The sequence below is a fragment of the Pseudophryne corroboree genome, chromosome 5 (genome assembly GCF_028390025.1).
Source record: "Pseudophryne corroboree isolate aPseCor3 chromosome 5, aPseCor3.hap2, whole genome shotgun sequence".
Lineage (NCBI taxonomy): Eukaryota > Metazoa > Chordata > Amphibia > Anura > Myobatrachidae > Pseudophryne > Pseudophryne corroboree.
Genome location: NC_086448.1, coordinates 276,150,466 through 276,167,287, shown reverse-complemented (window position 1 = coordinate 276,167,287; position 16,822 = coordinate 276,150,466). Strand labels below are relative to the sequence as shown.

General features: G+C 48.3%; 1 protein-coding gene across 1 annotated transcript in view; it reads right to left on the bottom strand.

Annotated features, from left to right (window-relative positions):
- The window catches only part of ATP2C1 (ATPase secretory pathway Ca2+ transporting 1), a 288,376-nt gene extending 275,254 nt beyond the window's left edge, over positions 1–13,122 (bottom strand). The window contains exon 1 of the mRNA XM_063922357.1: positions 12,653–13,122. Within this exon, the coding sequence (XP_063778427.1) occupies positions 12,653–12,784 (132 nt within the window). The 5' untranslated portion in view covers positions 12,785–13,122. The remainder of the gene's footprint in view (positions 1–12,652) is intronic.
- Positions 13,123–16,822: the final 3,700 nt, after the last annotated feature.

The following is a 16,822-nucleotide window of genomic DNA, read 5'->3' as shown; positions in this document are numbered from 1 at the left end:
CCAGTCCTACTTTGCCTCAGCAGACTGCAAAAAACGGGGTGTGGCCATCTTAGTTCACCGTAATATCCCGTTTATTCACTCCAGGACGGTGACAGACCCAGACGGACGGTTCCTCATGGTAATGGGTACCCTCCGCTCTAAGGCTTTCACCCTGGTCTCTGTCTACGCCCCCAACCAAGACCAATCTTTGTTTTTTGATTCTCTCTCCAAACGCCTATCACGAGAAGCACAGGGAAGCATTATCATGGGTGGTGACTTTAATACCATAATAGACCCCTTGCTGGATAGATCTGGTCCTCCGCCTCATGCTTCCATGACGACCCTCCCTCGGGCTTCCCGCACACTTACCGCCACCATGAAACTCCACGGTCTCTGTGACACTTGGCGTTCCCAACACCCCCACACCAAAGATTTTACGCACTTCTCAGCTCCACATCAACACTATTCCAGGATTGACATGATCCACATCACCACTGCCCTAGTGCCACTGATCTCGGACACGGGCATTACACCACTGACTTGGACGGACCACGCTGGGGTCTACCTCCTCATAGATATATACCGCTCGCCTCATAGGAAATTTAAATGGCGTCTTGATGACTCGCTTCTACAACACCCCTCTGCACTAGAGGAAACTAGACTAGCGATTACACAATACTTCACTGAAAATATATCTCCCGATATTCCACTTAATATCCTTTGGGAAGCCCACAAAGCCACGATTCGCGGTACCTTATTAGCAAAATCGTCGGCAATCAAGAAAAAAGCCGCACAGGAAATAGCCTCCCTCGAATCAGAAATAGCCACCTTACTACCCAAACACAAAGCATCCCCCGACCCCTCTTTACTCACCCAGATAGACTCCCTCCGAGGACAACTCAACACTCTCCTATCCACCCGCGCGGCAACAATTCTTCGGAAGTTGCAACAACGCTTTTACGACAAAATGGATAAAATAGATACCCTACTAGCCAACAAACTACGTCGTAAGCAAGCGTTGGGTGCAATAGATAAACTGTACTCGCCACAAAGGGGAACCTATACATATGACCCTGAATTGATGGCTGAAGATTTCCGCCTGTTTTATAGCTCCCTCTATAACTTACCTGACTCGCCCCTGCTGTCTCCTGACGGATCCGGGGGAGTGCGCTCATATTTATCCGATACCCCCCTCCCAACCCTATCCGACAATCAATTGGAAGCCCTAAATAGTCGAATCTCGGAGGAGGAGACAATAGCTGCCATACGATCGATGCGCTCGTCGGCTGCCCCGGGTCCGGACGGTTTCACAGCCCAATATTATAAACTCTTCGCGAAGGAACTGGCCCCACACCTAGCCTCCCTATTTAACGGTATCCTCGAGGGAGCCTCCTTCCTGCCGGAGACGACTCGGGCCGATATAGTGGTAATACCAAAGCCTGACAAAGATCCGACTAGCTGCTTAAATTACAGACCAATCTCATTATTGAATGTTGACTTGAAAATATACGCGAAAATACTAGCTAACCGTCTGGGTCCCCTGATGCCCGGCCTGGTCCACCCGGATCAGGTCGGCTTCATTCCTGGACGCCAGGCGTCCGACAACACTAGAAGGGCAATAGATCTAATATACTCAATCCAAAAACGGAAACCTCCCTCTCTCATTTTGGCTCTTGACGCGGAGAAGGCCTTCGACCGCATATCGTGGTCTTTTGCCTTTGCAGTCCTTGACAAAATGGGATTCTCCGGAAACTTTCTAGAGGGAATTAAAGCACTCTACCACTCTCCGTCGGCCCAGGTTATGGTTAACGGTGTCTCCTCCTCCAGTTTCGGGATCACCAATGGTACCAGGCAGGGATGCCCCCTCTCCCCTTTAATCTTTGCCCTAGTGATGGAGCCCCTAGCAGCAAGGATCCGTAATAACAGTGCTATCCATGGAATATCCACAGGCCTATCTGAACACAAGATAGCGCTATATGCCGACGACGTCCTGATCTCCCTCACTGACCCAGCCCAATCTCTCCCCGCGCTTTTATCTGAGATTAGCTCATACTCACAGCTCTCAGGTTATAAAATAAACGTGAGCAAAACAGAGGTCCTTAACTTTTATATCCCGGCAGCTCTCAAACAAGAACTTCAAACTATTCTCCCCTGTAACTGGCAAACCAAGAAAATTAAATACCTTGGTGTGTACTTGACCCACCATCACCACCAACTTTTCCAAGCAAATTATCCCCGTTTATTACAGACAATTAAGGAGGACTTGGTGGACTGGTCCAGTTATTTTATATCATGGATAGGCAGAATTAACTCTGTCAAGATGAGCGTGCTCCCCCAACTCCTGTACTTATTTCAGACCCTCCCGATCTACGTCTTCAAGACCCTACAACGCCAATCTTCCCTCTTTATTTGGAATCACAAACGCCCTCGAGTCAGACTTAAACTGCTTCAACGCCCCTCCAGAGGCGGCGGTCTGGGTATCCCGGATTTTAAGAAATACTTTTATGCCGCGCAACTCGCTCAATGTGCACAATGGTGCAACGAAGGCGGGACGCGGAAGGTCTGGGTGGGGATAGAGGCGGAGGAGACGGGCCTAGCTACACTATCCTCCCTACTGTGGCTTCACCGGAACCAGCGTCCCCGTGCGGCCCTATTGCACCCTGTAGTAAGTCGCTCCCTGGCAACATGGGACCTGACAAATAGACGGTTCAGTTTGGCCCCATACCCGTCCCCGCTAATTCCGTTATTTAACAACCCAGCCTTCCCACCAGGTATGAGCAGAGCCACGCACACATCTTGGCGCATGAGTGGTATTTTCTATGTTAATGATATCACCTCCACAGCTACGTTCCCACAATTCGCAGATATCCGTGAAGGAACAGTAATCCCCTCATCGGACTTCTTCCGCTATCTACAAATTAGACATTTCCACTCCACCATCACCACCACCCTTCTCCACAGACATTTATCCCCCTTTGAACACATTAGCTGGAAACGCACCAACACTAAAGGCCTCATATCAGACATCTACACCCTCCTGGACGACCTCCCCACAACATCCCGGGCCCCTCATGAAGTGGCATGGGAAAAGGAATTGGGATTCACTATAGACAATGAGGACTGGGTAGATATATGGGACAATGCGGCTTCCAGCTCCATATGTGTAAGAATTAAAGAAAATATTTATAAATTACTCTACCGATGGTACTATGTCCCTTCCCGTCTACATACTATGTTCCCCGATACTCCAGATAGATGCTGGAGGGGCTGTACGGACATCGGTTCATTCTTACACATATGGTGGGCCTGCCCTAAAATCTACACAATATGGGGTGAACTCATCACCATGCTTTCGCGTTTATTCGACACCTCCATCCCCTCCGACCCCCAATACTTTTTGCTCCCCATGACTCTTCCTACCCTCAACAGACATCAAAACAAACTATTCCGACATATAGTCTCGGCAATGACATGCCAAATTGCCACAGACTGGAAGAGCCCGACCCCCTCACCAATACAGGGGATAATTTCTCGGATATGGTATGTCCACAAAATGGAATACATGACCGCAGTTATTCGCAATACTGCGAAGCAATTCGATAAAGTATGGTCCCCATGGCTAAACCTACAACAGGCTTCCTCCCCATTCATAATCTGACACGGCATGCCAAGGTCCTATCCACCTCTTGCCCCCGAAGGCTACCCCTCCACCTCTTTGCCCTCTCTCTACTCCCCCCCCCCCTCTTTTCTTCAACCGGAGGTGCCCAGCCTCCTATGCTTTTCTGTCCCCTTCTGATCGCTCTCCGAGCACTCTCTTTTTTTCATTTCCTTTGCTGACTCTCTTGACGGAAGGCCACTCCGTTGCCGAGAGTTTCCCACTTTTTATGCTCTAACTTGAATCTCTAAACACGGGAAAACACAAAAACAAAAAAAAAAAAAAGGATCCATGCTGTTGTAGCAACAATTTACTGTACCTACATTTGTATTTTAAGCACCCAAAATGTTCGGGTGCTCTGTTATGTTATCATTGTACCTATTTCATGATCCACTCAATAAAATGTGTTTAAAAAAAAAAAGAAAGAAAAGAAAGAAATCCCTTCAATGTTTTTCCTTTACCAGAAAAAAATAGTTTGAAGCATTTAGCAACAATTATCAACACTTACTATCATTGCAGCTCCAAAAATAAACTGTTTAATGGTACAGATGGTGTGATTCTATTTATGGATAGCAAATCTGTTTTGAAGAATCCCCTCTTTCCACATTAGAAGAAGGAAATTATTGCAAACTATAAGAAACATTTAATGAACTCTACACAGACTATTGAAACACACTAGAAAAGTTCAACATAAAAATCTTCCCTTCACTCCTCCATACCCATCTTTCTATATACTCTTTTTTGCTTATTCTCTCATACAATATGACTTTTCCAAAAATTAAAAGTTTTGCGAATTTACTCAATAAGAAAATACATTTGCAAAAATAAGATTTTACTTACCGATAAATCTATTTCTCGTAGTCCGTAGTGGATGCTGGGGACTCCGTCAGGACCATGGGGAATAGCGGCTCCGCAGGAGACAGGGCACAAAAATAAAGCTTTAGGATCAGGTGGTGTGCACTGGCTCCTCCCCCTATGACCCTCCTCCAAGCCTCAGTTAGGATACTGTGCCCGGACGAGCGTACACAATAAGGAAGGATATTGAATCCCGGGTAAGACTCATACCAGCCACACCAATCACACCGTACAACTTGTGATCTGAACCCAGTTAACAGTATGACAAACGTAGGAGCCTCTGAACAGACGGCTCACAACAATAACAACCCGATTTTTTTGTAACAATAACTATGTACAAGTATTGCAGACAATCCGCACTTGGGATGGGCGCCCAGCATCCACTACGGACTACGAGAAATAGATTTATCGGTAAGTAAAATCTTATTTTCTCTGACGTCCTAAGTGGATGCTGGGGACTCCGTCAGGACCATGGGGATTATACCAAAGCTCCCAAACGGGCGGGAGAGTGCGGATGACTCTGCAGCACCGAATGAGAGAACTCCAGGTCCTCTTTAGCCAGGGTATCAAATTTGTAGAATTTTACAAACGTGTTCTCCCCCGACCACGTAGCTGCTCGGCAGAGTTGTAATGCCGAGACCCCCCGGGCAGCCGCCCAGGATGAGCCCACTTTCCTTGTGGAATGGGCCTTGACAGATTTTGGTTGTGGCAAGCCTGCCACAGAATGTGCAAGTTGAATTGTGCTACAAATCCAACGAGCAATCGTCTGCTTAGAAGCAGGAGCACCCAGCTTGTTGGGTGCATACAATATAAACAGCGAGTCAGACTTTCTGACTCCAGCCGTTCTTGAAATATATATCTTCAATGCCCGGACCACGTCCAACAACTTGGGATCCTCCAAATCGTTAGTAGCCGCAGGCACCACAATAGGCTGGTTCAGGTGAAACGCTGACACCACCTTAGGCAGAAAATGAGGACGCGTCCGCAGTTCTGCCCTGTCCGAATGGAAAATCAGATATGGGCTCTTATATGATAAAGCCGCTAATTCTGATACTCTCCTGGCTGAAGCCAGGGCCAGTAGCATGGTTACTTTCCATGTAAGATATTTCAACTCCACCGATTTGAGTGGCTCAAACCAATGGGATTTGAGAAAATCCAAAACTACATTAAGATCCCACGGTGCCACTGGGGGCACAAACGGGGGCTGTATATGCAGTACTCCTTTTACAAAAGTCTGGACTTCAGGAACTGAAGCCAATTCTTTCTGGAAGAAAATCGACAGGGACGAAATTTGAACCTTAATGGACCCCAATTTGAGGCCCATAGACAATCCTGTTTGCAGGAAATGTAGGAATCGACCCAGTTGAAATTCCTCCGTGGGGGCCTTCCTGGCCTCACACCACGCAACATATTTTCTCCAAATGCGGTGATAATGTTGTGCAGTCACCTCCTTCCTGGCTTTTACCAGTGTAGGAATGACCTCTTCCGGAATGCCTTTTTCCCTTAGAATTCGGCGTTCAACCGCCATGCCGTCAAACGCAGCCGCGGTAAGTCTTGGAATAGACACGGTCCCTGCTGAAGCAGGTCCCGTCTTAGAGGTAGAGGCCACGGATCCTCCGTGAGCATCTCTTGAAGTTCCGGGTACCAAGTCCTTCTTGGCCAATCCGGAGCCACGAGTATCGTTCTTACTCCCCTTTGCCGTATAATTCTCAGTACTTTTGGTATGAGAGGCAGAGGAGGGAACACATACACTGACTGGAACACCCACGGTGTTACCAGAGCGTCCACAGCTATTGCCTGAGGGTCTCTTGACCTGGCGCAATACCTGTCCAGTTTTCTGTTGAGGCGGGACGCCATCATATCCACCTTTGGTTTTTCCCAACGGTTCACAATCATGTGGAAGACTTCTGGATGAAGTCCCCACTCTCCCGGGTGTAGATCGTGTCTGCTGAGGAAGTCTGCTTCCCAGTTGTCCACTCCCGGAATGAACACTGCTGACAGTGCCATCACATGATCTTCCGCCCAGCGAAGAATCCTTGCAGCTTCTGCCATTGCTGTCCTGCTTCTTGTGCCGCCCTGTCTGTTTACGTGGGCGACTGCCGTGATTTTGTCCGACTGGATCAACACCGGCTGACCCTGAAGCAGGGGTTTTGCCAGACTTAGAGCATTGTAAATCGCTCTTAGCTCCAGTATATTTATGTGAAGAGACATCTCCAGGCTTGACCATACTCCCTGGAAGTTTCTTCCCTGTGTGACCGCTCCCCAGCCTCTCAGACTGGCATCCGTGGTCACCAGGACCCAGTCCTGTATGCCGAATCTGCGGCCCTCTAACAGATGAGCACTCTGCAACCACCACAGAAGAGACACCCTTGTCCGTGGTGATAAGGTTATCCGCTGGTGCATCTGCAGATGCGATCCGGACCATTTGTCCAACAGATCCCACTGAAAAGTTTGTGCGTGGAATCTGCCGAATGGAATCGCTTCGTAAGAAGCCACCATCTTTCCCAGGACTCTTGTGCATTGATGCACAGACACTTTTCCTGGTTTTAGGAGGTTCCTGACAAGTTTGGATAACTCCTTGGCTTTCTCCTCCGGAAGAAACACCTTTTTCTGAACCGTGTCCAGAATCATTCCCAGGAACAGCAGACGTGTTGTCGGTGTCAACTGAGATTTTGGAAAATTCAGAATCCACCCGTGTTGTTGCAGCACTAATTGGGTTAGTGCTACTCCGTCCTCCAGCTGTTCTCTGGACCTTGCCCTTATCAGGAGATCGTCCAAGTAAGGGATAATTAATACGCCTCTTCTTCGAAGAAGAATCATCATTTCGGCCATTACCTTGGTAAAGACCCGAGGTGCCGTGGACAATCCAAACGGCAGCGTCTGAAACTGATAATGACAGTTTTGCACCACGAACTTGAGGTACCCTTGATGTGAAGGGCAAATTGGGACATGCAGGTAAGCATCCTTTATGTCCAGGGACACCATAAAGTCCCCTTCTTCCAGATTCGCTATCACTGCTCTGAGTGACTCCATCTTGAATTTGAATTTCTGTATGTACAGGTTCAAAGATTTCAGATTTAGAATAGGTCTTACCGAGCCGTCCGGCTTCGGTACCACAAATAGCGTGGAGTAATACCCTTTTCCTTGTTGTAGGAGGGGTACCTTGACTATCACCTGCTGAGAAAACAGCTTGTGAATGGCTTCCAATATCGTCGCCCTGTCTGAGGGAGACGTTGGCAAAGCAGACTTTAGGAACCGGCGAGGGGGAGACTTCTCGAATTCCAACCTGTAACCCTGAGATACTACCTGCAGGATCCAGGGGTCCACCTGTGAGCAAGCCCACTGTGCGCTGAAATTCTTGAGTCGACCCCCCACCGCTCCTGAGTCCGCTTGTAAAGCCCCAGCGTCATGCTGAGGGCTTTGCAGAACCCTGGGAGGGCTTGCTGTCCTCTCTTACCCCTTCCTCTGCCCCGGGGCAGATATGACTGTCCTTTTGCCCGCTTGTTCTTATAGGACCGAAAGGACTGCGGCTGAAAAGACGGTGTCTTTTTCTGTTGGGAGGGGGTCTGAGGTAAAAAGGTGGATTTTCCGGCAGTTGCCGTGGCCACCAGATCCGATAGACCGACGCCAAATAATTCCTCCCCTTTATACGGCAATACTTGCCTATGTCGTTTAGAATCCGCATCACCTGACCACTGTCGCGTCCATAAACTTCTTCTGGCAGATATGGACATCGCATTTACTCTCGATGCCAGAGTGCAAATATCCCTCTGAGCATCTCGCATATAAAGAAAAGCATCCTTTAATTGCTCTATAGTCAATAAAATACTGTCCCTATCCAGGGTATCAATATTTTCAGTCAGGGAATCCGACCAGACCACCCCAGCACTGCACATCCAGGCTGAGGCGATGGCTGGTCGCAGTATAACACCAGTATGTGTGTATATACTTTTTAGGGTAGTTTCCAGCCTCCTATCAGCTGGATCCTTGAGGGCGGCCGTATCAGGAGACGGTAACGCCACTTGTTTTGATAAGCGTGTGAGCACCTTATCCACCCTAGGGGGTGTTTCCCAGCGCGCCCTAACCTCTGGCGGGAAAGGGTATAATGCCAATAACTTTTTTGAAATTAGCACTTTTCTATCTGGGTTAACCCACGCTTCATCACATACATCATTCAATTCCTCTGATTCAGGAAAAACTACAGGTAGTTTTTTCACCCCCCACATAATACCCCTTTTTGTGGTACTTGCAGTATCAGAGATATGCAAAGCCTCCTTCATTGCCGTGATCATATAACGTGTGGCCCTACTTGAAAATACGTTTGTTTCTTCACCGTCGACACTAGATTCAGTGCCCGTGTCTGGGTCTGTGTCGACCGACTGAGGTAAAGGGCGTTTTACAGCCCCTGACGGTGTCTGAGACGCCTGGGCAGGTACCAACTGGTTTTCCGGCCGTCTCATGTCGTCAACTGATTTTTGTAATGTGCTGACATTATCACGTAATTCCATAAACAAAGCCATCCATTCCGGTGTCGACTCCCTGGGGGGTGACATCACCATTATCGGCAATTGCTCTGCCTCCACACCAACATCGTCCTCATACATGTCGACACACACGTACCGACACACAGCACACACACAGGGAATGCTCTTATCGAAGACAGGACCCCACTAGCCCTTTGGGGAGACAGAGGGAGAGTTTGCCAGCACACACCCAAGCGCTATAATATATATGGGAACAACCTTATATAAGTGTTGTATCCTTATAGCAGCTTAAATATATAAAATATTGCCAAAAAAAGTGCCCCCCCTCTCTGTTTTACCCTGTTTCTGCAGTGCAGGGGAGAGTCCTGGGAGCCTTCCTCACAGCGGAGCTGAGCAGGAAAATGGCGCTGTGTGCTGAGGAGAATAAGCCCCGCCCCCTATTCCGGCGGGCTTTTCTCCCGGAGTTTGAGATATCTGGCATGGGTTTAATACATCCATATAGCCTCAAGGGCTATATGTGATGTATTTTTTAGCCATAAAAAGGTATTATACATTGCTGCCCAGGGCGCCCCCAGCAGCGCCCTGCACCCTCCGTGACCTATGGTGTGAAGTGTGTGACAACAATGGCGCACAGCTGCAGTGCTGTGCGCTACCTTCATGAAGACTGAAAAGCCTTCTGCCGCCGGTTTCTGGACCTTCAATCTTCAGCATCTGCAAGGGGGGTCGGCGGCGCGGCTCCGGGACGAACCCCAGAGTGAGACCTGTGTTCCGACTCCCTCTGGAGCTAATGGTGTCCAGTAGCCTAAGAAGCCAATCCATCCTGCACGCAGGCGAGTTGAACTTCTCTCCCCTAAGTCCCTCGATGCAGTGAGCCTGTTGCCAGCAGGACTCACTGAACATAAAAAACCTAAAAACTTTTTCTAAGCAGCTCCTTAAGAGAGCCACCTAGATTGCACCCTGCTCGGACGGGCACAAAAACCTAACTGAGGCTTGGAGGAGGGTCATAGGGGGAGGAGCCAGTGCACACCACCTGATCCTAAAGCTTTATTTTTGTGCCCTGTCTCCTGCGGAGCCGCTATTCCCCATGGTCCTGACGGAGTCCCCAGCATCCACTTAGGACGTCAGAGAAAGGTTACATATTCTGACTTGAGGATTTGACTGCAGCACACCTTTCCTTGGCGAGTGCAGGATAGTTCTCCGTCACAAAGGTCTTAAACAGATGATAGCAATTAACCTACAAGCTTTTAGGAAATCAAACTATTAAGAGTCAAACTTCATTCGGGTTGGGGAGACCAGCAGTTAAGATTCCGGCGGTTTAAATACAGATGCAAATATCCCAACAGTTCTTAATCCAGACAGCGGCTCTACACTAAAGGAACCCTAATCCTAACCCTCCCTCCCCGCGGCCAAAACCTAACCCTCCCTAGCATACCTAAAATCATGATCCCGGCGTTCAGGATTCCAGAGCTGGCATTACGATGGGTGTCGGGATTCTAGAGCTAACATCCTGACTGCCAGGATCCCGAACGCCGGCATGCTGACTACATAACACTGGTTCTTAGTGGTCTCTTCCACCATGTGCAATTCCCACCTGGGCTGCAAACCCACAAAAGGATGGGCAAAGCGTGTTTTACAGGGATAGTGCAAGGAATCAAAAGGTGGGTGCGGTTTTTATATTGTACAAAGAATTAGAAAGTCTTTGTTACATTTTTTTCTTTTGAAAAAGGACACAACAGTAATACTGGCATTACAACACTTTCAAAAATACACTAAAATAATGAGATTACGCATCATTATCATTGTCCTTTATTTGTTATGGCGCCACAAGGGTACCACAGCATCTAACATACATAAAAATATGAGCGGCAAGAAAACCATTACTTACAGCTGCATCAGCAGTCACAACACTTAAATAAGCAATAAGGTGGCAGAAACCAAGGGTTAGGTACCCCTGCAAGAAGTATACAGTTGATGATAGTATAAGTAAGGGAAGGAAAGCACGTGGGAAGAGGGCCCAGCTCGTGAGAGCATACAATGTAATGTAAAAAAGTTAGGAATGTATGATTTGCAAGATTTAAGTTCCAAATAAAAATGCTAAAAGCAAGTTACCCTAATAAACAAGTTTTGCAACTATTTAGTATAAAAGTTTAAATATAGGTGTGCAGTTTTTTTGTTAATGATGTATGTGCAATAGAGGTTGCCATTCATTGAATGATGCGCCTCACATTAGGATGACTTCCCTATAACCTATATAATAAAAAGGACCACTGATTAAATGTAGGTAATCGCGGCGATCCGTGTGCACAGAATAGGCACCGGTCAATGGCCACCTGCAAGGTGCACCTCCATCCAGTCTTCAGCAAAGTATTATTGGCTCGATGCATGCACATGTCCTAACATGCACCCACATTGCTGATGATGCTCCACTGGTGACTTGACAAGAGGTGGAGCGGCATCTCAAGATGAATGGAGGTAAAGGTAAGACAAAGAAAAACAGAGGGCAGGCAGGACGGAGGCTGAGGGGGCAGGCCAGGCAGAGTGACACAGATGTAGCAGGAAATGGAGAGAAAAGCAAAAAAAAAAAAAAAAAAAGACATGGGGTACAACTGCTATATTCTAACATAGGCGCAACCCTGCCAGCTGCAGGCCAACCAACCCACCAGGCTTGTTAATGATGAAACTTACAACTATAATTTATTCCAGCACAATACACAGAGGGTAATTAAAATGTTTTTTTGGGAGCCCCATCAGCGCAATTCAATTGTTGCTGTGATCGGATGCACAATAATTTTAAAGCACCGAAATAGATGGGGTTTAGCTGCGAATAGCGGCTAATCTCATCTAAAGTCCTGGTCAGTGCACCCAAACCACCAAGTTTTCACGCATTTCTTCTTGTCACCTCAGAAGGCATCAATGAGAAATGTCTCTCCCACAGTTAATAGGCGCCTGATTGAAGTAACAATCGAATTAGTCTATTTTACACCCCCTAGTGGTAATCGTGGGGTAAAACAATTACATCGCACCCAGAAAAAGCATCAATGATCATATAAAACTTTCACTGTCTTAGTATTCCATAATTTAGGATTCATAACTTTCTAAGGGTTATATTTTCACAATCCATATTTTTTATATAGAAAGTATATGTTATGGCTAAATTTGCTTGTGAAAATTAATATTTTCATGTGAATGTAAAAGCTCGTTGACGGGAGAGTGACTCAAATAAGAGCCATCACTGATTTCTAGTTCCGCATCTCTGCGCATACCGTGTATGCATGGCCAATACATGCGTAAGTGGAGGGCAACGCAGAGGAATCCGGAATACAAGTAGCCCATAGGCTACTATTGGCTAACACCAAGTGACCGCAGCAGATATCAGACATTTCTGATGGGATCCTTCCATTGGAAATCCCAGAAATTCTTAATATGTGTTGGTGCTCCACAAATACTTTTAACAAATATACCCCCAAGTACCAAGCTATACATTTTCTAACAATGGTGTCTAATCTGAGAGAGCCTGGCGAAGACCCAAGGACATCACTGTGACAATACTGCGTTTTAACAACATTACCAGTACCAGGGCAGCACCCACCTACACCAGGCAGCACCCACCTGCCCCAGGAACCGGGCAGCACCCACCCACACCTAGCTACTGGGTCTCCCGTAGTGAAACATCTCTCACCGTCACAGCCGAGCCGCTGTCGGGCAGCGTAGATCCCCCTCCTCCTTCCCAGGCACAGCCGTCACTCCTAATCTTCCAACCCGATGTCACACACCTGTCCACCGCTACCGCCGCCTCAGCCGCTGCCGTCATAGCCACCTCCTTTACCGGCGCTCAGGGGTCTCCCCCGCCGGGCTAGTCGAGCCCTGCATTCAGCACCAGGGACTTGTTGCGGTAGAAATCCCGGTCCCAACCCCTGACGAACCGCGGAATCACAGCACACGTTACTGCACGGGCAGGATCCTGGTACCGGCTCACACCGAGCAGGCTCCGCTGTCACCTGGCTCACAGCTCTCGGTGTACCGGTGAGGACGCGCTGCTGCGTACCGGAAGCTGTTAGGCGATATACGGCAGCGGCGCAGCTCTACACTTCCCTGGCTGCGGATAGCCACGCCCACCTCCGTGCTAACAGCCAATCAGTGCTGACTGTACAGCACACCAATCCCAGTGCTGGTGTGAAACATACCTCGTTTTAATCAAAGGAGAGATTGAGAGAGCAGCTCTGTGATTGGCGGCGTGAAAGGCAGTACTGGCAGCACTGAGCAGTGGCTCCCTCAGGCGGTGGCAGGTGTGCTGCCTACGTTGCTCTAAATCAGTGTCACAGTGTCAGAGACTACAGAAGTACCGGCATCTGGTTATTTTATTACTCTCTTCTTTTAGAGGGAGCATGGCTGCGGTACTCCAACCATCCAGCCTGGGGAATTGAAGTTATAACACATGTCTCCAAAGTTCAGGATTGTTCATTGTCAGAACTATATATAGAATGTATACAGTACAGCACATGCCACCTTTTTATTAATCATTTCCTCTTGCTAGTGCCAGGAACGCCTATGCACCACCTGCAGCAGTGCGGGCTGCCCCCAAAACTCATGTCTTAACGCCACACTTGGGCGTATTTAGTGCTGCGCAGGGGCAAGGCTAGCCCAGTGTTGCCAACTATGAAATGAAAAACAAGCAACTGATGACTAAAAAATAAGCCCAAAACAAGCCCAAAAAGCCCAACTTAAGTTTTTAGTTTTTCAAATTAAAATACATATTTTCTCTGACGTCCTAGTGGATGCTGGGGACTCCGTCAGGACCATGGGGAATAGCGGCTCCGCAGGAGACAGGGCACAAAAGTAAAAGCTTTAGGATCAGGTGGTGTGCACTGGCTCCTCCCCCCATGACCCTCCTCCAAGCCTCAGTTAGATTTTTGTGCCCGGCCGAGAAGGGTGCAATCTGGGTGGCTCTCCTAAAGAGCTGCTTAGAGTAAAAGTTTTGTTAGGTTTTTTATTTTCAGTGAGTCCTGCTGGCAACAGGCTCACTGCATCGAGGGACTGAGGGGAGAGAAGTAAACTCACCTGCGTGCAGGATGGATTGGCTTCTTAGGCTACTGGACACCATAAGCTCCAGAGGGAGTCGGAACACAGGTCTCACGCTGGGGTTCGTCCCGGAGCCGCGCCGCCGACCCCCTTGCAGATGCCGAAAAGTGAAGAGGTCCAGAAACCGGCGGCAGAAGACTTTTCAGTCTTCATAAGGTAGCGCACAGCACTGCAGCTGTGCGCCATTGTTGTCAGCACACTTCATAGCAGCGGTCACTGAGGGTGCAGGGCGCTGGGGGGGGCGCCCTGGGCAGCAATGATAGTACCTTATTCTGGCTAAAAATACATCACATATAGCCCCTGGGGGCTATATGGATGTATTTAACCCCTGCCAGGTCTCAGAAAAACGGGAGAAGAAGCCCGCCGAAAAGGGGGCGGGGCCTATTCTCCTCAGCACACAGCGCCATTTTCCCTCACAGAAATGCTGGTGGGAAGGCTCCCAGGCTCTCCCCTGCACTGCACTACAGAAACAGGGTTAAAACAGAGAGGGGGGGCACTTATTTGGCGATATGACTATATATATTAAAATGCTATAAGGGAAAAACACTTATATAAAGGTTGTCCCTGTATAATTATAGCGTTTTTGGTGTGTGCTGGCAAACTCTCCCTCTGTCTCCCCAAAGGGCTAGTGGGGTCCTGTCCTCTATCAGAGCATTCCCTGTATGTGTGCTGTGTGTCGGTACGTGTGTGTCGACATGTATGAGGACGATGATGGTGAGGAGGCGGAGCAATTGCCTGTAATGGTGATGTCACTCTCTAGGGAGTCGACACCGGAATGGATGGCTTATTTAAGGAATTACGTGATAATGTCAACACGCTGCAAGGTCGGTTGACGACATGAGACGGCCGGCAAACCAATTAGTACCTGTCCAGGCGTCTCAAACACCGTCAGGGGCGTTAAAACGTCCTTTTACCTCAGTCGGTCGACACAGACACGGACACTGACTCCAGTGTCGACGGTGAAGAAACAAACGTATTTTCCTTTAGGGCCACACGTTACTTGTTAAGGGCAATGAAGGAGGTGTTACATATTTCTGATACTACAAGTACCACAAAAAAGGGTATTATGTGGAGTGTGAAAAAACTACCTGTAGTTTTTCCTGAATCAGATAAATTAAATGAAGTGTGTGATGATGCGTGGGTTTCCCCCGATAGAAAATTATTGGCGGTATACCCTTTCCCGCCAGAAGTTAGGGCGCGTTGGGAAACACCCCTTAGGGTGGATAAGGCGCTCACACGCTTATCAAAACAAGTGGCGGTACCGTCTCCAGATAGGGCCGCCCTCAAGGAGCCAGCTGATAGGAGGCTGGAAAATATCCTAAAAAGTATATACACACATACTGGTGTTATACTGCGACCAGCGATCGCCTCAGCCTGGATGTGCAGCGCTGGGGTGGCTTGGTCGGATTCCCTGACTGAAAATATTGATACCCTTGACAGGGACAGTATTTTATTGACTATAGAGCATTTAAAGGATGCATTTCTATATATGCGAGATGCACAGAGGGATATTTGCACTCTGGCATCAAGAGTAAGTGCGATGTCCATATCTGCCAGAAGTTGTTTATGGACACGACAGTGGTCAGGTGATGCAGATTCCAAACGGCACATGGAAGTATTGCCGTATAAAGGAGAAAAAGACAACGTCTTTTCAGCCTCAGTCCTTTCGTCCCCATAAGGGCAAGCGGGCAAAAGGCCAGTCATATCTGCCATGGGATAGAGGAAAGGGAAGAAGACTGCAGCAGTTAGCCCATTCCCAGAAACAGAAGCCCTCCACCGCTTCTGCCAAGTCCTCAGCATGACGCTGGGGCCGTACAAGCGGACTCGGGTGCGGTGGGGGGGGTCGTCTCAAGAGTTTCAGCACGCAGTGGGCTCACTCGCAAGTGGACCCCTGGATCCTACAAGTAGTATCCCAGGGGTACAGATTGGAATTTCGAGACGTCTCCCCCTCGCAGGTTCCTGAAGTTTGCTTTACCAACGTCTCCCTCCGACAGGGAGGCAGTAGTGGAAACAATTCACAAGCTGTATTCCCAGCAGGTGATAATCAAAGTACCCCTCCTACAACAAGGAAAGGGGTATTATTCCACACTATATTGTGGTACTGAAGCCAGACGGCTCGGTGAGACCTATTCTAAATCTGAAATAGTTGAACACTTACATACAAAGGTTCAAATCAAGATGGAGTCACTCAGAGCAGTGATAGCGAACCAGGAAGAAGGGGACTATATGGTGTCCCGGGACATCAGGGATGCTTACCTCCATGTCCCAATTTGCCCTTCTCACCAAGGGTACCTCAGGTTCGTGGTACAGAACTGTCACTATCAGTTTCAGACGCTGCCGGTTGGATTGTCCACGGCACCCCGGGTCCTTACCAAGGTAATGGCCGAAATGATGATTCTTCTTCAAAGAAAATGGACGATCTCCTGATAGGGGCAAGGTCCAGAGAACAGTTGGAGGTCGGAGTAGCACTATCTCAAGTAGTTCTACGACAGCACGGGTGGATTCTAAATATTCCAAAACCGCAGCTGTTTCCGACGACACGTCTGCTGTTCCTAGGGATGATTCTGGACACAGTCCAGAAAAAGGTGTTTCTCCCGGAGAAGAAAGCCAGGGAGTTATCCGAGCTAGTCAGGAACCTCCTAAAACCAGGAAAAGTGTCAGTGCATCATTGCACAAGGGTCCTGGGAAAAATGGTGGCTTCTTACGAAGCGATTCCATTCGGTAGATTTCACGCAAGAACTTTTCAGTGGGATCTGCTGGAAAAATGGTC